Source organism: Tilletiaria anomala (genome assembly GCF_000711695.1).
Source record: "Tilletiaria anomala UBC 951 chromosome Unknown K437scaffold_2, whole genome shotgun sequence".
Lineage (NCBI taxonomy): Eukaryota > Fungi > Basidiomycota > Exobasidiomycetes > Georgefischeriales > Tilletiariaceae > Tilletiaria > Tilletiaria anomala.
Window position 1 is genome coordinate 383,114 of NW_013547020.1, and position 19,002 is coordinate 402,115.

Sequence of the window (19,002 nt, forward strand, 5' to 3'; positions counted from 1 at the left end):
GCAAATTTTCATCGAGCGCGTCCCACACAGTGCCGCATGCGAGTCAACGCAAGCAATGGAGGGTACATCAATGCCATGGTCGAATCCCCATGAGATAGTGAAATCCTCTACAAGTTCCTTGGCCTGCTTTGGTTTTAGTCTTACAAGAAATACTGTTCCGGGTATGACATGTAGCAAATGGGAGAAGGGCAAGGGGAGAGTGAAAAGGAAGAGGGCGATGCAAGGAGTGACAAAGTCAGAACAAATGCGCTTCCTATACCTGTCGGACACCTCCGCACACTCGAGACTCACGTCTGGCACTCTGCGCGAAACAAGTGGCTCCCCAGCCCTCGGTGCAGGGTCGAATTGCAAGCTGAGGAGAGGAAAGGCAGCAAGGGCGGAGGTTGAAAACGAGTGTCAGTCTTGCTGTCCAGTCAACGACGAAAAGTGATGCAGTGGAGAAAAGGGGCTCACAAGGTATATTTGAGGTTCTCGTCGATCTCCATGATTGCCGCCTGGTTGCCGCACCTGTAGCAGTAGTTGGGCGCGGAGAAGACAGTGACGACGTTGCGTTCCTGACTCCAGTTGAAGCCGTCCATGACGAGCTGGTGGGCGCGCGAGACGAGCGTGAGGCCGTTGTTGTGGTTGAACGCCTCGCTGATGTCCTGCCCGAACGTATAGCCGGCGCCGCGCGGGGAGATTCCCCAGCCGCAGCGGTCGTCCGGGTCGGACCAAAGCAGGTCGCACATCGGACCCTCGTGCGGCACTTCCTGAATCCGGTCTATGCTCCGGATGTGGTCGAGCGTGTCAATGGACGGCGAGAGACCGCCGTGCAGGCAGAAGATCTGCAGTGCGGAAGAGAGAAGCAAAGGGTGTGTACATTGAATGCGTCAGAGCGCCGCCACGAGCAGCGTGACGCAGAGGTCACGTACCTGATCTTCGATCAAGGCGGTCAGTGGGAGGTAATCGAAAAGGTCGGTAAAGTACTTCCACACGTTTGCGTTTCCGTACTTCCTCAGGCACTCGTCATAGAAGCCATACACCTGCGTGATCTGCCTGCTCTCGTGGTTGCCGCGCAGGATGGTGATTCGATCCCTGTAGCGGACCTTGAGCGCGACGAGCAGTGTGACTGTCTCGACAGAGTAGTAGCCGCGGTCGACGTAGTCGCCCATGAAGAGGTAGTTGGTGTCCGGCGAGTTTCCTCCTATCCGGAACAGTTCCGACAGATCGTGCTTGGAAGAGGGGGTGCGTTAGCTGACACTGTCCATCTTTGCGCCAAGGGCCAGGTTCGAGCAAGAGGCGCACTCGACTCACAAATTGACCATGGATGTCACCACACACTGTGACCGGGCAGCGCACAGGTTGCACATTCGACTCGCCGAGGAGAATCTCGCGGGCCTGAGCGAGGTTTGAGAAAAAAGTGAAAGTGACAGAGGCAAGCATCGTCAGCGTGGTATCGTGTGAAAAGCCGATACGATCGCTTGTTGTCGCTATGCTTCTGCCTGCTTGCCTGCTCGCAGAGCGCAAGAAAGCTTTGCAGAGCAGAGTCCTCGAGAGTCTAGACCATACCATACCAGCCCTTTTTCAGCCATTCTTGGCACTAGGGAGAAGGGTACCGCCTTTGAACGCAGGCTGAGGAATACTGCGCAACAGCAGAATAACGACCCGTGGCCAGCAGCTCCGCTTCTCCATGGGTCCGCCGTGCATCCAGAGCTTTGTGTCTGCTTACCTTGTCGCACAACCTCTTCACGTCAGCTTCTGAGAGCTGCTTGCAGTCGCTCAGGTGGGCGATCCACGCATCCTGCTCGGATACCTCGACCATCTTCTCGTCCGGCTGGCTGTTCCTTCCTTCTGCCCTGTTGGGGGTTTTCTCCTGCAAAGCTGTGGTCCCCGCTTCTAATGCCTGATGCCTCTGGCTCCCCTGCAATATGCTTTTTTCAATCGCTTCGCTCCAGTGCTAGGCACTGGGTGGTCGATGGAGCGAGCAGGCGCTGTAGGACTGGTCTTAGCTGCGTTCGATGCTGGCAAGGTGGCGCTGCACTGGTGAGTGATGATGCGGCTGCTGCTTGCAAATCCTTCAACGCGGGCTGCCCTGTCAAATTTGCGCAAACAACTAGGCGCGGCTACCACCAGAGATGACCAGCGTGATTCAGGCCGGCGAGGAGGACGATGGGAAAGAAGAGCGAGGAATATGGGATGGGTGGGATGGGTTGGGATGATGTTTGCTTGTTATCGACGATCATTGTAGGAAGAGCGGGCGCGCGTCTCAGCCCGCGTGAGAACAGCGGTGGGCGCCCGCCACGAGAGCAGTCAATGCTGGACTCTGTTCAAAGCATTTCACCTCAACCTCGACCTCATCGACGTCGTCCGCGTCCAAAGCAGAGCATCGCGGGCACAGACCGATGAGATGGACATGCCGCTGACAGAAGTATTCTCACAGAACAAACGCGGTATGTGAGCGATAAGCGTGGCCATAGAAGAAGAGGCTGAAATCCTATAAAGAGGGGTGCCGGTTTAGTTGCGTGTGCGTGGTCGTCGTACCCCAGCTCTCGCAAGAAGCAAGGTTTTGTTCAATCCCCTTGTGGTATCGCTTGGCTCGAATGGAAAAGGCAAGCAGCTGTCGGGGACCTAGCATTCATCCCGATAAGTCGTGTTCCTCGTGAACAAACAAGAGTGAAGGCCAGGCACACCGCCGAAAGGTGCAAAAGCCTTCAATGACAGAGAAGGAACCAATACGCAAGGAAGATCATCATGCGCAGCATCCCAAGCCGGGCGAAGTCATCCAACTGTATCTAAGGGACATCACATCGGTTTTGCATTGGCAGGGTCGTAGTTGTTCTACAAGCGCTGATCATCAAACACATCAAATCCAACCCCAGCCATCAGAAACTCGAGGATAGGTGGCACTGACGGCGGCTGGACACCCGGACGACCCTGAGACAACTCGATCGCGTTATCAAAACTTTCAAGACAAACACCACTGAGGAATCACCATGCAGTCGAAGAAATCATCAGAAACGCCAATGCTGCCCTCTCGGCACATGCTTGCCCGGGCACATATCCCTTCCAACCTGAGCAACCAATCTGCCATGGAGGCCTACCGCGCCTACCGTGACCGCGTCCGTCAGCCTTTCCTTCAGCGCTACGCCGTCTTGGGGTTCCTCAGCTCTGGCACCTACGGAAGAGTTTATAGTGCCCGAGTTCGCAAGCAGCACGAAGAAGGCGGAAGCTGTGCAGACGGGAGAGACAAGAAGACCACCTCCGCTTCCTCCCGCACCGCCTCTGAAGATCCACAAGAAGACCCGCTCACCATGGTCGCACGCGCCGAAGAGACGGGCGAGGAGATGTATGCGATCAAAAAGTTTAAGCCAGACAAAGAGACCGAGCAGCCAACGTACACGGGCATTAGCCAGAGTGCGATGCGAGAGATTGCGCTAAACCGAGAGCTGCGGCACGAGAACATTGTTCGTCTGCGCGAGGTGATGCTCGAGGACAAGGCAATCTATATGGTCTTCAGTTACGCCGACCATGATTTCCTTCAGTTGATCCACCATCACAGTACCGTCCTGCGTGTGCCCATCCCGCTGTCGGTGCTCAAATCGCTACTGTACCAGCTGCTCCAAGGCGTCGCGTACCTGCACGCCAACTGGGTGCTGCATCGCGATCTCAAGCCGGCCAACATCCTCGTCACGTCGCACGGCCAAGTCAAGATCGGCGACCTGGGCTTGGCACGCGTGTACAGTGCCCCGCTGCTACCGCTGTACAATGCCGACAAGGTCGTCGTAACGATTTGGTATCGCGCGCCGGAGCTGCTCCTTGGCGCGCGACACTACACGCCCGCGATCGACCTGTGGGCCGTCGGATGCATCTGGGGCGAGCTTCTCGCGCTGCGGCCGATGTTCAAAGGCGAGGAGGCCAAGATGGACCCCAAGACGAAGGCGGTGCCGTTCCAGACGGACCAGCTAACGCGCATCGTCGAGATCCTCGGCACGCCTACGCCAGAGCGCTGGCCCGGTATCGGCACCATGCCTGACTACAAGACTTGGTGGCCGCACCTCGGCCTCGACAACTATGCCGATCGCCTGCAGCCGTGGTACACGTCGCGCTCGCGCCCGCAGACAGGCAACCCGGCTGGCTTTGACTTGTTCGAGTGCCTCCTGACGTACGACCCGGCCAAGCGGCTCACCGCCGAAGAGGTGCTGCATCATCCGTGGTGGAAAGAGTCGCCTACGCCGACCCTGAAGTGAGTATGCAAGCGGAGAATACGCTGATTGCAAAAGAAATCCCGCATGCTGACATGCTCTCCGCCCTCCTGGTCCTGCCCTGTCGCAGTGCATTTGCGGAACTGCCGAGCTTGGGCTACACGTACCCTAGCCGTCGGATGCTGCCGCTCAACACGGATGGCGCGGACGCCTCAATGGCTTTACGAGTGCCACCACACGCAAAAGCGCAAGAACAAGCCTCCAAACGACCGCCTTCGATCCCACAAAATTTAATTGATCACGCCATGGGTCGAAACTTGACAGCACAGCAAGCCAGTGCCGCAGCGCTGATGCTGGTCGCTGCAAAGCAGCAAGCGCAACAACAACAACAGCAACAACAGAAGCAAGCTGCGCCCACACAGCAAGCACCGCAACCACCATCAGCCAGCACGATGGAGCATTCCAGCGGCGGTGCGGGGAGGTCGGGCATTGTGGAAAACGCCATGGCAAACGACCCGAGCATGATTCTCGCGTCGGCCGTCGCGATGGAACTCGCAGCTGGCGTCAGAGACACGGGCGCAAGAGACGCTTCTGCCTCGCAGCGAGCAGCAGCGCAGGATCTGGTCGCATCCTCTCAGCTAACTGCGCAACTGCAGGCCACAACCGGCACGGCGAGCCTTGGCTTGCTCAACGCGATCCCGCAGGGACCGTCTGCCCCACCGCCTGCGCCGATTTCTGCCGCTCCGAGCGTCGGCAGCTCTGGCCCTCCGGCCGGAGCTAGCGATGGAGGCGCCGGCGGAAGCGTTGGAGGTGGCAGAGGCACATCGAGTGCCGGCAACGGTTCTGCTGCTGGACTCTGGAAGGGACCGTCATCGAATGATATGCGGTCCACAGCTACGAGCAACGCGAGCATGCAGCGCAACAAGCGGCAGAAAATAAATTAACCCTTGCCTCTCACGTCTCTTTCATGTATTTGTACTCGGCACAACGCACTGTAGCCTATCCTCCGCCATAGACACAAGCGAGAGCCGCATTGCATGCACGGCACTCTACAACTATCAGGAAGTCTATTCTGCTTAGCATGACTCCAACTACACTCTTGATTCCCTTGCGCGCTGCGATGGCCAGGAAGTCCTCTTCGGCATCTTGGATGAGGTAACCATCCGTGGCGAGATTGTCGAGATCGACGGCTTGGCGGTTGAGCAGGTCGATGGCAACTTCGAAGCAGCTCGCATTGTACCGCAGGACACCGTACGCAGACACTTCCTTGGTTGTGAGCCGCAGCAGGTTAAAGTGCGGCGTCGTCGATCCAAGGCCAACATGACAGTCTGGGGCTAAGGGAGCGCGGCAAGGGGGGGGGCGTGAGCATGCAGCTATGCATGATGTGAGCGTTAGCGCGACGTCACGAACAAGCGTCCCTCATACGAATGAGCTCCACAGCGTGGATCGCGGCCGCTTCCGAGTCAGACGCCTCGATGGCAAAGTCCATATCAGCGTCCTTTCCATCTAATCCAGAATCTTGCAGCCAGCTCCGTGCATCTTGCGCAAAGGCGTGCTGCTTCTCCTCGCCCGTTATGAGTGTGGCGCACTGCTATTCGTTCCACCTGAATACGGCGCTGTGGTTGGTGGGTGTATTTTTGCGGCGTAGCGCGAGCTTGACGTGCGATACTTCGACGTCCATAATGTTTGCTTTTCGGATGCCATATATGCGCAAGATAAACAGGCACAGCTGGCCGATCGTGTCGCGCTGAGGGTTGTGAGCGTCTGGTGCGGCTCGGGCGCTGCTCAGCTCGCTACATGCATCTCTATCGCCAGCGCCTAGATCGCACAGAGAGATTTCCACAACACGTGGGCTGGGATGGCGACGAGGCAATATTGCGGGGCTAAAGGTAATGGCAGAATGCATTAGGCAAGCCAGGTTATGTTCTGTAATCAACTCTGCGTGGCATGCATCTGCACTGCCAATGGACTCACGTCCACCGTTCGTCAGCGAGGTAGCAAAATTCTTTTCGTCGTTGCATCGATTCTGGTAACCCTGCCGGCACTGGTTGAACTTGTGGCAAGGCAGACCCGCCTTACTCCGGATCTTGCACCCGCATTCAGTACCATCAGTGTCGACTATTCGTAATCAAGGATTGCGTGGATGATCTGCGAGCACTCGTGGCCAAGCGAGGTGAGGATTGACGAGCCCGTGACCTCCAATGCCGCCTTTGGGGTACTGGTTGAGGTCCGAGCCGCAGATTCCGTTGGCTAGGATCTTGACTATTGTCTTTCCGGGTCTGGGTGCCGCGAGTGATCAGGTTTCGATCCGGAGGTCCTTGGCGACGTGTAGAGCCGCAGCGATGTTGTCCTGGGTCACCGTGAGGTGGGCATGAATCCATTTGGGACGGTCGCCGCTTGCGGAGGAGGGTAGATTTTACAGGACGTCGAGCTCGACAGCAGGTGGCCATTCCGTCTGCAGATCTGAAGCGCGCCTACAAGTGATGCACTGCATGTTGAAAAGGCATCCTGCCGCTGATGCTCTTCTGTATATACTGCTGGGATACCAAGCAAAGCCACATATTCATTTACGTTCATGCTGAAGCACTCCTGCCGGATGACTCGGCGTGGGGAAAACATGGGCAGCCGGGACTCCCCCGACCAATTCCTAACCTTCTTAACTTTGGGCTCGCTTGCCCTCCATTCTTTGCCTTCTGATTCCAGGGCTGCTTCCTTACCCTCAGCTTCGGCATTCTGCTCCATGAGCGCATGGAGCAGCGGGAAGCACGACTTCCTCGGCCTCATCCATGTCCGCGTCTTCTGTCAGAACTGCAGGAGCATGTCCCTCTGTGGCAGCTAATGAGTCGTAGTTGATAGGTTGATTAGTTAACGCCTTATGTAACGTACTAAATTGCTTGCCATGTATGATGCAGGCTTGATCAACTAGCAAGCCCACACAAGGGCACTAAGCTAGGCTTTGGCTCGCCCTGAGTTTGTTTCAGTGGTCGGAGCCTTGGGGATCTTCTGTTTCTTTTCGCTTCTTACAGTGACGCGATGAGCACAGCATGCGATCGATCAACCCGTGAGAAACCATGCTCTGTGCAGATGCAACATCCTTGCAACGCTGCTTTAAAGACCCGGATTTCAAAGTGTCTCACGGGCCTAGTACTGTACAATTGCAAGATGGTGGTTGAGACACCTAATGTGAATACGATACATCATTCTCCCTTTCTCTCTCCGTGCCTAGTAAAACAAAAATTTACCCTCACGCGTACAGCCGCTTCGTGTACGACTCTAAGCCGCTGATACCGCCCTCGAGCTGGGCCTGCGCGGTGCGTAGCTCAAAGCGGACCCTGCCCTCTGCAACCCCCGCGCGCAGCGCCTCAACCGAGCGGACGCCCATGTCCTGCAGCGAGTGCTGCAGCCCGGTAAAGAGGTACGGCAGAAACTTGATGACGCTTCCCTTGTCCTGCACGGCTCCTGAGACGCCTTGGGCGACCTTGACAGCGTCCGCCTCAGAAAAGTAGCGTTGAGTCGCAGCGTTCTCAGTGATGCTTGCGTCCTGCGCGAGGCTCTTGGCCTTCACCGCGCCTTTGCCCGTTGCACCAGGGACACTGGCGGGCTTCTGGTGCTCCATCGCTTCAATCGAGCCCATGCCGCGGTAGCCCTTCAGACGTTTGCCCTCGCGGTAAAAGTACTCGCCGGGGGACTCGGTCGTGCCGGCGAGCAGACCACCCATCATGACGGCGCTCGCGCCAAGCGCCATGGCCTTGGCGATATGCCCGACATTGGAGATGCCGCCATCGGCGATGACGGGGACGCCGAACTTGCGTGCAAACTCAGCGACGGCGTAAACAGCCGTGCCCTGCGGGCGACCGACCGCCATGACCTCCTGCGTGATGCAGATTGAGCCGCTGCCCATGCCGACACGCAGCGCATCGGCGCCCGCGGCAATGAGGGTCGCTGCCTGCTCGCGCGTCACGACGTTCCCTGCGATAACCTCAAGCTTGGGGAACTTTTCCTTGATCCACTGGATCATCTCCACCTGGAAGACTGAGTTACCCTGCGATGAATCCAGCACGACGACGTCGAGACCAGCGTCGACGAGCAGCCGCAGGCGGTCCTTGTCCGACGGACGCGTGCCAACCGCCGCGGCGCAGTAGAGCTGCTTGCTCTCGGGGCGCTTACTGGCAAGCGGGTAGTTCTGGTTCTTGAGCAAGTCGGAGCGAGCGAGCAGGCTGACGAGACGGCCTTGTGCGTCGATGATGGGCAGCTTTCCCTTCTTAGAATCGCGCAGGATCGTGTTGGCCTCCTCCAGCGTGATGCCTTCGCGGGCGAGAACCAGGTTTGACGTCATGACCTCGGACAGCGGCACGTTGGGGTCTCGGAACTGCACGTCGCGAGCCGTGACGATACCGAGCAGCTTGCCGTGCAGAGCGCCGGTGTCTACGCGTTCGAAGCAGAAGTGACATTTTTGTCAGCCTTCCGTTCTGTCTCAGCAAGCATTCTGGTGCGATAAGGACAAAATCAGAGGACATAGGTTGGGTAATCCGCATGTCACCACTCAAGTCTAAGAGCGGTTCAATAGGCAGAACGAAGGTTGTAACAGTATAGTGATGATTTTCATCACCAAAGAAACGTGCCGGCGATCACGCAATCTCGCAAACAGAGGAAAAAGGAACCCACCTGTGATAGGGATGCCACCAAAGCCGAGGCGCTCCTTAATCTCGAGGACGTCGCCGACGGTTTCGCTAGGGGATAGGCAGAGTGGCTCCGTGATGAAGCCGTTCTCGTACTTCTTGACCTTGCGCACCATGCTCGCCTGCTCCTGCGGTGACATGTTGTTGTGGATAACACCCATGCCGCCCATGAGGCCGATGGCGACGGCCATGTTGGTCTCGGTGACTGTGTCCATGGGCGAGGAGAGGAATGGCGTGTTAAGGACGACGTTGCGCGTGACGCGTGTCTGCAGCGACACCTCGGATGCAGGAAAGTCGATGAAGCCCGGAAGTGCGAGGAAATCATTGTACGTCAGCCCACCATGCTCGCGGCTGTTCATCAGCTCCGACATGGCGAGGCCATCGCCGAACTGATAGGTCTTCAGGTGGGCGACTGCCTCGGAGGGGTCGAGGACGCGCTGGGACGTCGACGCATCGCCGTTCGCGCCACCGTTGATTGCAGGTGCCATTTTGGATAGTAGCAAGAGATGAGTTGAGGATGGGCAACAGAGGGCTTTCGTCTCGCGGTCGAGGCAGCTTGCAAAGGGCTCTGCAAGGGGGCGATTGCCAGGAAAAGAAGAGAGGAAGGTTAGGAAGGGCAAAGGGAGAACGGAAGGATGCTTTTGTAGTGTGTAGGACGAGGAGAGCCTGATCTCTCAGTGAAAAAATTTGGCAGAGCGAGCGGAACAAGAAGCGTTCAGAGAGATTCTACTCTCTCTACAACTGCAACTCTTCGATGCGATCGAGATAAAGCCTTGGCTGACCCCTGCCGACTTGTCGGGTAGGACAAGCTCCGACATTGTCATGTAGTACACGATGGCCATGCCTTACTCTCCTACTTGAGGACCATTCGGATCCGTCTTCGAAGACGGCGATCTGAGGCTTTCCAGCCAGCATATATATCTTGTGGGTGTGCCATTTGGCCCTCCCTCACAAGGCCTGCCGATCTTCGGATCCATCGAGAGCTGGGCCAAGTGTCAAGAGGGTCCTGGAGCCCTCATTCAGCCACTGCTTGATGATGGTGTACTAATAGAAGCATGATTTAGGTAAGGCGATCGGGATGGCGTTGCCGCTGTCGATGCAATTCACAGTGCGGAAAAGTTACGGAGTGTCGTATGTGACTGGCATGGAACACATTGTAAAATTACCGGACGACGTCATAAGCTCGTCGCCATTGGTCGTCGATGACGTTTGAGGGCCATCACCACCTCAAATTCCAGCCGTAGTCTATACTACTCACGGTCTGTGATCCTTTGGCGCTCAATGTGCTCCGACACCGGCGACGCCAAACCAATCGCTTTTCCTGATCGCCCGCTCTCGGCGTACCAGGGCCAGCATTAAGCAGCTGAGCGAGATCGTCAAGTCAACAGGCGAGACGTCGGCCTCGGCAGTTGCAGATGCATCTATCTTTGTTTTCATCCAAGTCGTCTCTGATTACGAACCTGGAGAGGTCAGACTGCCGGCAACGACTTGCTGCGAATGTGGCAAAGCAAGAGCACACGACCCTACCGACGGATGCAGACAGGAGAGGCGCGGAGGCGATATGATGCAGAGAGGACTCGAGACGAACGCCCATCCAGGCGGATGCGGATCCTAGCTTCGAGCTGCTGATAAATGCCGCACCCTACAAAAAATTCGCCGACCTTGGACCGGTCGTGGTGGTCGGCTATACCTTTTGTGAGCGATCGGTACTGGCGATCTGCACTCCCAGGTGATGTATCTTCGCTTCTTCCATGTGCGGCAGCGCTCCTCCTTTCGTTGACATAGGCGAAAAGAATCTCCTTCTGTGGTCGGATCGAAGCATCTAAGGCTCAACTCTTTAGGCAGGCAAGCCGTTCATGTACTCGAGCAGGTGGAAGCGTCGTTGATGGTTGAGTATGCTAGGGGAAATAGTGTTACAATGAGGCGGAGTGTGTGAATGCAGAATAGCAAGGCACGGCTCCATGCAAAGCTGTGTGCTTGCACCATGCTATCTATGTGTATGGATGGATGCTGGCCGCAGGCCGGTGATGCTCGTCGACGGGACTCCTACAGCTCAAAAATGCTCTTCTCGCTGCCAAACAGGGTCTGGTACAAATGCTCGAGCTTCGCCTGCGCCTTTGCGACGCCTGCGCCAGTGCCAATTTCGTCATTGATGGTGAGGAACTTGAGCTTGCCCGTTTTGATGCGCTCGACGATAGACTGCCTCACGCGGTCTGTCTCGTCGTCGTTGGAGGTCCACTTGACGAGGAGCGTCGTGTCGCGCGCCTCATTGTCGTTCATGATATCAAACTGCAGCCCCAGCGCATGGCTGCCCTCCTGCGCGACGTAAGAGTGCACGAGCAACGGCGTGATCACATCTTTGCTCGAACGGAACTTATTCTGGCTCGTCTCGTGCAGCTCGCGCCAGAAGCGCTGGTGCATGCCGAGGAACGCTGTGCGCGTGTACACAAACGGTGCGTGCTTCAGCCAGCGCGGGGGGAAGTGCTTAATGGGCGCGTACGCCTTCTGGATCGCGGTGACCGTGTTGTACACGCTCTGTCGCCACACGTTGCTGTTCGGCGACATGTGGTGCGTCTTGTACTGGTCCGGGAGCACGATCGGCGATTCTTCGAGGTACTGTCGAACGCCGCGCGTCGGCGTGAAAAAGTCGCGGGGGTGTACGGGTGACACGAACATGTAGTCGTCGTTGCAATGGATGAAATGCTCCGTCAGGCCGGGCACAAGGTGAAGGTATTGCTCGACGACGTTGGAGCTGAAGGTGGGCTGTGCATCGCGCGGGATGATCGCGTCCTGATGCACCCATACAAGCCTGCTGTTCTGCACGTTAGAGGCGGACGACTCCTTCATGAAGCCAGATTTCGAGATCTCTGAGCCGAGACGAGCCCAGCTGGGAGGCGAAGGGCTGACGATGAAGATCTTGCCGGTGTGCCAGGGCAGCTGGCGATGGAGCGTGCGCAGGCTGAAGCGCAGATCCTCGTTGTCGCGATCGCGGTTGCCGCCTACCTGGCCGCCCAAGGCTTTTCGCTGCGCTGCAAATGTTGGATCGGAGCCATTCTGCGGACAGGTTGTAAAGGCGTGGAACGTCAGTACTCGACCAAAATGAAGAAAACGCGAGCCAAGCTGAGGGTCAGGGAACAAAGACTCGACTCACCACCCAAGTGTACACTAGACTGACGTCCCTTGCCCACTCCCACTCCGGCTCCAGTTCGGCCCCGGAAGGCAAAGTGCCGGCAGCAGCAGGAGCGGCGGCAGCGACCGAAATGGCTGATAACTTCCCTTTATTCCCAGGAGCAGCGCCGCCGGAGGGGAACAATTGCCAGGTGTTAACGGCAGCGGTTCCTTCGGCTGCGGCATTGTTTGCTGCCGTAGGTGCACCTACAGTGCTCAGGCGAGGGCGGTAAAGCGATAGACCAAGTGTGGCGAGGAGGAACAGCGCACAGAGCACGAGCACGAAGAAGGCGTTGCGGAGCGGACGGTTCGCAGACTGAACGGACAGCAGTCTAGCACCAGAGCGTGCAGGTCCCCCTCGCCTGCCGGCGCGCGGGAGCAGGCTATATGCTGCTGCGCCTGCGGCAGCTGCCCCGACGCCGGCGCTCTTCTCGTCGTACATATCCTGCGACAACGACGACACGGATGGCGAGTACGAAGAGGAAGGAGACGATGTGGAGGCCTTCTCGAACGCTTGGTGTTGCGCGCCGCTAAAGTTGAACCTGTACTCCCCCGCTTGTTCGGCAGCCGCGTCGTGGTAGGTGCCATACGCTGCATCAAGGTTTGAGGGGGGCTGGGAGGGCATAAAGAAGGAGACCATGCCACTCTTACTTTTCCGCGTGGCAAGCGCCAGGTGCTGGCTGTATGAGCCATGTCGAGTCTTGCTCGGACTCGGGACATCCACGTCCAGGTGCACCTCGAGGGGCTTGGCGTATTGCGCCGGGGCCGCCATGTCTGCTTGGTTGTCGGCTGCAAAGACCTGCGGAGGGGCGCTATCTGCTACGCTTGGCGGTAAGGTAGTCAAGTTGGATCTCGACTCGCTTGCACTTGCACTTCCGCCCGTGCTGCCAATAATATCGTCTCGTTGCAACCCAGCTCCCGCGTGGATGAACACGGCGCGAGCATCAGGCGTGTCCGGTGCGGTGGGATGGAGGCCCTTACGGAGGTGGAGGAGTTGTGAAGGATCGTGTGCGTCCGACATCGTCGAGCTCATGCCTGTGCTATTGCTCATACTGTATGACGTGGATGTGGGAGCCCAGCGGTGTTGTCTGTCTATGTCTTGGAGGCTTCAGCAAGAAGGGTAGCAGAGCAGAGCAGAGCGGCGCAGAGGAGAATCAACGCGATGCCCAGGCTTGGGTGATGCACTGTGAATCCTGCGGAATCACGAGATTTGGCGGTGCCCGAGGGGCTGGAATGGAAAGACCCGCAAGGTGTGCGCGTTAGGAAGAGGCCTGCTCCTACTTTTTGTATGCGGACGAACAGCCTTTAGCTAAGTATTGACGGCAGAGGCGGTAAAGACCCGCCCGCGGCAGGCCGATGGTGGGCGTCAAGGTAGGTGCTGAGGAGGGTATACCGTGGAGTGGTATTAGGGCCTTGCAGTTGCAATAATGTCCACAGTGAAGAACGAGGCGATGCCAGCTAAATGGGACCGTCGAGAGTTCGAGTATGTCCGCCGTGCCCGGCGAACGGCAATGTAGAGTTGCTCACCTCTGCCGGTGGCTTTTCCTGAGCTAATGGAGAAGGAGATACACTGCTAACCACTACAAATAAAGTGACTGCAGTCGCACGAAAAGAGTATCCCAGCAAGTGTGGATGGCAGGCAGATGCGACTGCGAAAGCTTTGTGCGGGAAGCAGATCGATGCGGCAGGCGGCGCTTTCGATATACGGGAGGCCCGCTGGGGATGGAACGATGAAGCGATGAGGTCGCACGTGGTACCGTTCGGCACGATGCCCACGATGAGCCGGCGGTTGGTCAGCACGCGGCTGCAGGCCAACTGGGAACCGAGTGTGCACTCTACTTTGGATGCTTGTAGTGCGCACGCCCGGGTCGGAAACAAAAGCTGGCACTGGCACTGTCAGGGGACACGGTCTCTGTCATCGAGGCGAGCTGCGGAAGTGTGGGTGGCGGGGACGGTTGGCGGGCTAACTCGCGAGCTCGTTTGCAACCTCCTGGAATGGCATTCATTAGGTTCCGTCCATGCCTGGTGCCGACAGTCTCCAAGGGTGGGTTGATTGCCCCTCCTTTCCTCTTTTTACTTCCCCTGTCTTCTCGCCCGTTGCCACCCACCGCCTGGCTCTCCCTGGCTTCCGTGCTGCAGAAGAGGGAAGATGGACTGGCGGGGTGGGGGGGGGGCAGCTTTCAGAGCGGTGGAGCGCTCTGTTGCGTGACCCTCGCAAGCACTTGGCCCGTCTTTGTGGTCCACTCCTAAATCATTAACGGTCCACAGGGCCATGCCGGCTGGCACTGGCACTGTCACTGCATTGCATTGCATACACTGGCCGTGCGCCAGACAGGCCGGAGAGCCACAGGGAGCCGCACGCGGCAGCCGGCTCGCCCCTTCCGCGGTGGACGTTACTTACCCGGACAACGGACTGTCTCGTAGTCAGCACAACGGCACTGCACTGCAGCAGGGCAATCGAATCGGGGCCTCACGCTCCTTTGTCTTATTTGGTCCGTTTCTCTTAGGCCCAGGCCGGCATTGCACAAGTGTACATATGCCCGCTCATACCTCGCCCAGCCAGCAGTAGCCCATCACTGCCAAACCCTACTCCACCGCGCGCCGCACTGCATTGAACGGAAGCGAGGTAGGGAGGGCCGAACGGAACGGCAGTGACGAACGATGACCAATCCCTGCTCGGATTGCTCAGATTGATCGCTCCCATCACAATGTGCTCAGAGCATCGCCCAAGGCTGCTGGATCAAACCATTGCAAGTAGCCTGCTATCACCAAGTTCAATATTACAAAGTCGGTCCAAAGGAGATCGCATGCACAAGACTGCAGGACACAAAGGTCTTTCGGATTTCGTCCGCTTTCACTAGCTCGTTCCCTTGCGTCTTTTACCATGTGGTCTTCCGACGGTACCGACCTCTACATCTCTTGGATTTAGTGCGTGGTTCCAATGCCGGGCCTCAATATACCCCTTGTGCTTCTCCTTGAGACTGGACTTTCACTCCTGGCAAGGCTGATCGTCGCTTCATGACGTTTCACCTTGCAAACCGAGGATCCCATTCTTGGCATTCACGGCGCCTCCTTGTCCTCTTGCTCCATGTCGAGCGGTGCTTGCTCGTTGCCTTTTACCCGCTTTGGCTGCTGCTTTTTCTTTTTCCGCGCCTACCGCGTCTCTAGCTCTCCCTCCTTTTTTGCAGTTGCGCTTTCTTTCGACACTACTCTGGCTGAGGCAGCTTCAGCTCCGGAACCCATCATGTTAACTGGTGAGCAATGGGCGGACCTACTCTTTGGCTACATGCGTATCGTCGACAAACGTTGTGCCCAGGCTGCTTGGCCCATCTGGCACAAATATGATTCGCTCCGCGCAAGCGGCAAAAACCGTGCAGCTCCTGGCACTGATATGGATGCTGCATTATTGTTCGTTGGGTCTTCCTGCTTCTACCTTACCTGTTGCCTCTACGCTTCCTCGTTCGGCCCTGTAAGTGCTCGAGGAACGGTTCCCCCCATTTTTTTTGTTTTGTCCCAAACCTGCCAAGCGCACCAAGCCCGAGCCAAACCAGTCCCCTTTTCCAGCTGCATGCGACGGTGTATAATCCAAATGGCTACTCATCCAGGCATTCTTCAGGAATGTATCAGCCTCTCCCCCCCCAAGCATTCCAACGTGGGACGGAAAGGTGAGTGGGCCTGGGAGGGCAAGTCTGTCTTCTGCGTCGATTGCAACTCTGGCCATGGTAAGTGCGGTCCCAAAGCGCTCGAGGCCATCGACTCTACCTCATGAACCAAAGGAAAAGCTCACTACTGCGCCTATTTTAGACAAGACGGTCATTCAGCACGCTTCGACAACAACTAAAGTCAAGGGGATTCGCCTCTGCCGGTTCCCTTTTGCAGTTCCGTTTCCGCTTAGGTCCAGCTATTTTCTCACACGCAATCTCTTTGTTGAGCCTTGCTTACCTGCAACGACTCAATACTCACATTCCTGATTGCGTCCAGCATGACTCTTCCAGGGGCAACCCACACCTTCCCTCCAGCGCGATCCCGCCGAGCCATTTTGGCAACGGGTTTCTATCCAATGTTTTTTCTTTGTTGCACCCCTGCATACTCAAAAGGCTTTTTCGCGCGCCAATTTCCTAATTCCACTCTTACATTCATGGCTGGCCCCATCCAACCCGTTCCCCTTGGTATCATCATCAAAGAGACCACGCCCTTTAAAGAGTGTACAGTTTGCGTCGTCGCCGACGCTTCGTTCCCACGTTCTAACGGTCGCTCTCTTCCCCTTACTTTCGCTCAACTCACAAACTGATACCAAAGACTTTGATCCTGTCTGGATTTCCATCTCCGGTGCGCGTGTCACCGTGAAACCCTTTCGATACATGATTTCACTTTCCTTTCCGTCCAGTATTGCGCTCGTCCTTCCTTTCTACCCTCTTCGCCTCTTTCTTTCCTTCGGCACTGTCCTGCCCGTTTGGCTACGCACCCGGGCTCCTTTCATCGTTTGCACCACTGACTGCCATGACCTTGGCCGGATGGTTCTCCATTCCTTTCCCGCGCCACTTCCTGTGGCATTCACACTGCATGCATTCTACGTCGGGTTCGGCTGCCGCCTATCCGCCCTTCCTTGGATTCTTTCTGGATGCCAGTGTCCCCGGCCTGGCGTACTTCCATTCCTTTTCCCCCTCACCTCACATGTGGGCCATTCCTACCCTTTCATTCTTCATTCACAGCCTGTTGGCCTATTATCCTCATTTGCATCGTGGCCTTCAGCCCGGTGCCCTTTCATTCCGTTCATTGGCCTTCACGCCCACTCACATTTTTCAGCTGTGCCATCGCAGATTCGATGACAGAGATCGCCTTGGAACCGCATTATCCATGGCCCAAGGTTCCAATCGATACAGAACTTGGCTTCCCTGGCCCACTCGCCTTTTCTGCCCTGGTTGGAAATCTTGGTGGAAGAGGCCGGGGGGGGACACATTCCCAAAAAAATGTGTTGATGGGTGCTTTCGCAGATAGCACACCGTCCTAGGCCCTTCCCTGCTCCCCCGAGCTGGTGCTGGACTAGGGCTGGAGCACCACGCTAGATGGTGCGACTCAATCATTTTCTTACGATGTAACTAGGAGGCACGACGAATAAGCTATATTTCAAAGGGCAGAGTATATCTCAAGGAAGCGCTCGACTGCGTGTGTACCCGTAAATATGTGTTGATCAAAATTGCAATATTAATAAGAGTATTATGGGGACTCGTGCAAAAGGTGCGGGCAAGCCGCACGCGATTACCTTATTCGGGAATGAGAGCGTGTGACCAGTGGGCCAGGCAGGAGGTTCGGCGTTCGATGCTCTTCAAAATTCGGCACTCGCGCACGTTCCCTTGGCTTGCGCACAACAAAGCAACTCTAGCAAGTCATTCCTGCTCGGCACAGGAATCGGGTCGGACAAATGTGATCGCACACACGGAGAGCGAGTCACACATCACCCAGCGCTGTTCCTCTTGTTTTCATTCATTGGATGCACGTGGATTTTCGAGCTCATTACACATGCGCTTGGGTTTGGATAAAGGTCTTGCTTAGATCTTGCAAAGACAAGTCACGACTGGCAAAGATGCGCGCTCAGAAAGCCCAGTTGGTCTGCTGTGCGAGCTGCACGGCGGTAGTGATGCTCAACAGGGTCAGGCCGATGCTGGCAACGTAGCCCGGGAGGGCGCCATGGACGCGCTTCTTGGGCTCGCCGCTGACGTAGCCGAGCGTGTACAGCACGCGCGACACGATCCATGCGCCGGATAGGATCGCCGCCGCGCGCGGGAACTTGAGGCCTGCAATCAGCGACGTGAGGATAAATTGCGGGAGCTGTTGCGATGCGAGCAAGGGTGACACCGAGGAGCATGGCACGAGTGTCAGTCATGCAATGGAAAGGAAAAAGAGTGTAACGAAAAAGGATGCGCTCACATTCTCGAGGGTGTTCAGGTGCTATTTGAGTCAGCGAGCAGTCACGAACCCATGAGGTGGAAAGAACGCAGGAAACAACAGTTAGTCAGCTCGTCGCGCAATTTCGTCCCTCTTCAATTACGTCGAAACCCCCCACGTGCCTCGGGCCGCACGCAACACTCACAGCCCTCTGCGTGCAGTTGAACACGTTCGCCTTGGGGTTCGCCTGCGCCTCGGCCTTGTCAGCGTAGGCCAGGGGGTACGGCACGCCGGCTGCCTTGCGCGCCTGGCTGACGAGGATACCTTGCCAGAGAGTCAGCACGGCGGACGAGGTCGTGGCGAGCAGCACGAACGGGTAGCCCGACGGCAGGCCGAGGGTGACGAGCGCCGACATTTTCGTTGCTGGTGGTGATAGAGTTAAGTTATCAAAGTCAAGGTCCCTGATAGGTGCGTCAAAATCTTGATGCAAATCTGGGCAAGATGTTTTGGAAAGACGTGCCAACAGGCAAACTTGAGACCGGGCAAGTAGCAAGTTATTATGTGAGTTGTCGCCCAGAATGTGCGGCTCGTCAAGCTTGGGGAGATGACGTGGACACCTAGCCAGAGCAGAAGGGCCTAGTTGCAGGCTGACACCGGCGATAACCAAGGTCCGAGTGAGCCCGTCACATGTTCCCATCACGTGATTCTGAATGAGTGGACGCAGGCTTCAGCCGCCTCTCGCCCTCATCGAGCTTGCTCGTTGTCCCATTTCAACGGCATGCTGCTTGTTCTGCGGGTTCCGCTTTTACTCCAGCATGTGCATGTTCAGTCCCGCCTTGTCGATGCGGTATGCTGTGAAGCTGAAACCGGCTCACTTCGGCCAAGCCTGCAGGGTTGGCCTCGATCGGTGGCGGACAGCGACTTGGTTCCTCCAGGGAGGAGGTCACCCACTCGATGAACTCCTTCCCGCCAGCCAGCTTCAGGCACGTGCCCATTCCGCCCGCCCGGTTCCCTCTCCGATCCTTTTATGAATTAGCGCTGGCCAAGTCTTCATGTGCCATGTCAGTGTGCGGGCGAAATGGCAATCT

The 19,002-nt window shown here is 57.0% G+C and overlaps 10 protein-coding genes across 10 annotated transcripts; 4 read left to right on the plus strand and 6 right to left on the minus strand.

The window, feature by feature from the left end:
• Nucleotides 1–61: 61 nt before the first annotated feature.
• Nucleotides 62–2,173, minus strand: K437DRAFT_253160 (protein phosphatase 2A). The gene is made up of 6 exons (XM_013390845.1): nucleotides 1,709–2,173; nucleotides 1,294–1,377; nucleotides 912–1,211; nucleotides 454–824; nucleotides 292–352; nucleotides 62–152 (listed from the first exon to the last, which is right to left on the minus strand). The coding sequence occupies exons 1-6, from the start codon at nucleotides 1,799–1,801 to the stop codon at nucleotides 141–143; spliced, it is 921 nt and encodes a 306-aa protein (XP_013246299.1). The 5' UTR covers nucleotides 1,802–2,173; the 3' UTR covers nucleotides 62–140.
• Nucleotides 2,174–2,972: 799 nt separating this feature from the next.
• K437DRAFT_265823 (kinase-like protein) lies at nucleotides 2,973–5,125 on the plus strand (the record flags this gene model as incomplete). Its single annotated transcript, XM_013390846.1, has 2 exons — nucleotides 2,973–4,222; nucleotides 4,312–5,125. The coding sequence occupies 2 exons, from the start codon at nucleotides 2,973–2,975 to the stop codon at nucleotides 5,123–5,125; spliced, it is 2,064 nt and encodes a 687-aa protein (XP_013246300.1).
• Nucleotides 5,126–5,180: 55 nt separating this feature from the next.
• K437DRAFT_265824 (uncharacterized protein) lies at nucleotides 5,181–5,670 on the minus strand (the record flags this gene model as incomplete). Its single annotated transcript, XM_013390847.1, has 2 exons — nucleotides 5,181–5,515; nucleotides 5,592–5,670. 2 exons carry the CDS (start codon nucleotides 5,668–5,670, stop codon nucleotides 5,181–5,183), a joined length of 414 nt encoding a protein of 137 aa, XP_013246301.1.
• A 374-nt stretch (nucleotides 5,671–6,044) lies between these two features.
• Nucleotides 6,045–6,712, minus strand: K437DRAFT_271683 (uncharacterized protein). Its single transcript, XM_013390848.1, has one exon. The coding sequence runs from the start codon at nucleotides 6,629–6,631 to the stop codon at nucleotides 6,290–6,292; it is 342 nt and encodes a 113-aa protein (XP_013246302.1). The 5' UTR covers nucleotides 6,632–6,712; the 3' UTR covers nucleotides 6,045–6,289.
• Nucleotides 6,713–7,315: 603 nt separating this feature from the next.
• On the minus strand, nucleotides 7,316–9,482 carry K437DRAFT_230757 (IMP dehydrogenase). The gene is made up of 3 exons (XM_013390849.1): nucleotides 8,847–9,482; nucleotides 7,438–8,606; nucleotides 7,316–7,364 (listed from the first exon to the last, which is right to left on the minus strand). Exons 1-3 carry the CDS (start codon nucleotides 9,346–9,348, stop codon nucleotides 7,323–7,325), a joined length of 1,713 nt encoding a protein of 570 aa, XP_013246303.1. The 5' UTR covers nucleotides 9,349–9,482; the 3' UTR covers nucleotides 7,316–7,322.
• A 1,198-nt stretch (nucleotides 9,483–10,680) lies between these two features.
• K437DRAFT_72081 (uncharacterized protein) lies at nucleotides 10,681–13,471 on the minus strand. Its single transcript, XM_013390850.1, has 2 exons — nucleotides 12,012–13,471; nucleotides 10,681–11,914 (listed from the first exon to the last, which is right to left on the minus strand). The coding sequence occupies exons 1-2, from the start codon at nucleotides 13,077–13,079 to the stop codon at nucleotides 10,907–10,909; spliced, it is 2,076 nt and encodes a 691-aa protein (XP_013246304.1). The 5' UTR covers nucleotides 13,080–13,471; the 3' UTR covers nucleotides 10,681–10,906.
• Nucleotides 13,472–15,015: 1,544 nt separating this feature from the next.
• K437DRAFT_72448 (uncharacterized protein) lies at nucleotides 15,016–16,199 on the plus strand. The gene is made up of 2 exons (XM_013390851.1): nucleotides 15,016–15,750; nucleotides 15,811–16,199. The coding sequence occupies exons 1-2, from the start codon at nucleotides 15,117–15,119 to the stop codon at nucleotides 15,867–15,869; spliced, it is 693 nt and encodes a 230-aa protein (XP_013246305.1). The 5' UTR covers nucleotides 15,016–15,116; the 3' UTR covers nucleotides 15,870–16,199.
• Nucleotides 15,904–16,423, plus strand: K437DRAFT_72434 (uncharacterized protein). The gene has a single exon (XM_013390852.1). The coding sequence runs from the start codon at nucleotides 16,011–16,013 to the stop codon at nucleotides 16,317–16,319; it is 309 nt and encodes a 102-aa protein (XP_013246306.1). The 5' UTR covers nucleotides 15,904–16,010; the 3' UTR covers nucleotides 16,320–16,423.
• On the plus strand, nucleotides 16,181–17,164 carry K437DRAFT_72431 (uncharacterized protein). The gene has a single exon (XM_013390853.1). It carries the CDS (start codon nucleotides 16,529–16,531, stop codon nucleotides 17,024–17,026), a length of 498 nt encoding a protein of 165 aa, XP_013246307.1. The 5' UTR covers nucleotides 16,181–16,528; the 3' UTR covers nucleotides 17,027–17,164.
• Nucleotides 17,165–17,496: 332 nt separating this feature from the next.
• K437DRAFT_253168 (MAPEG-domain-containing protein) lies at nucleotides 17,497–18,953 on the minus strand. Its single transcript, XM_013390854.1, has 3 exons — nucleotides 18,120–18,953; nucleotides 17,957–17,977; nucleotides 17,497–17,857 (listed from the first exon to the last, which is right to left on the minus strand). The coding sequence occupies exons 1-3, from the start codon at nucleotides 18,609–18,611 to the stop codon at nucleotides 17,621–17,623; spliced, it is 750 nt and encodes a 249-aa protein (XP_013246308.1). The 5' UTR covers nucleotides 18,612–18,953; the 3' UTR covers nucleotides 17,497–17,620.
• Between the last annotated feature and the right edge of the window lie 49 nt (nucleotides 18,954–19,002).

Coding starts and splice junctions, on each gene's coding strand:
- K437DRAFT_72081 (XM_013390850.1), bottom strand. CDS start 13,079: ATGAGCAATAGCACAGGCATGAGCTCGACGATGTCGGACGCACACGAT. Junction 11,915..12,011: donor GTCTAGTGTACACTTGGGTG/GTGAGTCGAGTC, acceptor ACCTGTCCGCAG/AATGGCTCCGATCCAACATT.
- K437DRAFT_253168 (XM_013390854.1), bottom strand. CDS start 18,611: ATGGGAACATGTGACGGGCTCACTCGGACCTTGGTTATCGCCGGTGTC. Junction 17,978..18,119: donor TCAACTGCACGCAGAGGGCT/GTGAGTGTTGCG, acceptor TGACTCAAATAG/CACCTGAACACCCTCGAGAA. Junction 17,858..17,956: donor ACCTGAACACCCTCGAGAAT/GTGAGCGCATCC, acceptor GCATCGCAACAG/CTCCCGCAATTTATCCTCAC.
- K437DRAFT_72434 (XM_013390852.1), top strand. CDS start 16,011: ATGACTCTTCCAGGGGCAACCCACACCTTCCCTCCAGCGCGATCCCGC.
- K437DRAFT_271683 (XM_013390848.1), bottom strand. CDS start 6,631: ATGGCCACCTGCTGTCGAGCTCGACGTCCTGTAAAATCTACCCTCCTC.
- K437DRAFT_72448 (XM_013390851.1), top strand. CDS start 15,117: ATGTCGAGCGGTGCTTGCTCGTTGCCTTTTACCCGCTTTGGCTGCTGC. Junction 15,751..15,810: donor CGATTGCAACTCTGGCCATG/GTAAGTGCGGTC, acceptor CCAAAGGAAAAG/CTCACTACTGCGCCTATTTT.
- K437DRAFT_230757 (XM_013390849.1), bottom strand. CDS start 9,348: ATGGCACCTGCAATCAACGGTGGCGCGAACGGCGATGCGTCGACGTCC. Junction 8,607..8,846: donor TGGTGGCATCCCTATCACAG/GTGGGTTCCTTT, acceptor TCGAACGCGTAG/ACACCGGCGCTCTGCACGGC. Junction 7,365..7,437: donor TAGAGTCGTACACGAAGCGG/CTGTACGCGTGA, acceptor TATCGTATTCAC/ATTAGGTGTCTCAACCACCA.
- K437DRAFT_253160 (XM_013390845.1), bottom strand. CDS start 1,801: ATGGTCGAGGTATCCGAGCAGGATGCGTGGATCGCCCACCTGAGCGAC. Junction 825..911: donor CCGCCTTGATCGAAGATCAG/GTACGTGACCTC, acceptor TCCGCACTGCAG/ATCTTCTGCCTGCACGGCGG. Junction 353..453: donor GAGAACCTCAAATATACCTT/GTGAGCCCCTTT, acceptor TCCTCTCCTCAG/CTTGCAATTCGACCCTGCAC.
- K437DRAFT_72431 (XM_013390853.1), top strand. CDS start 16,529: ATGACCTTGGCCGGATGGTTCTCCATTCCTTTCCCGCGCCACTTCCTG.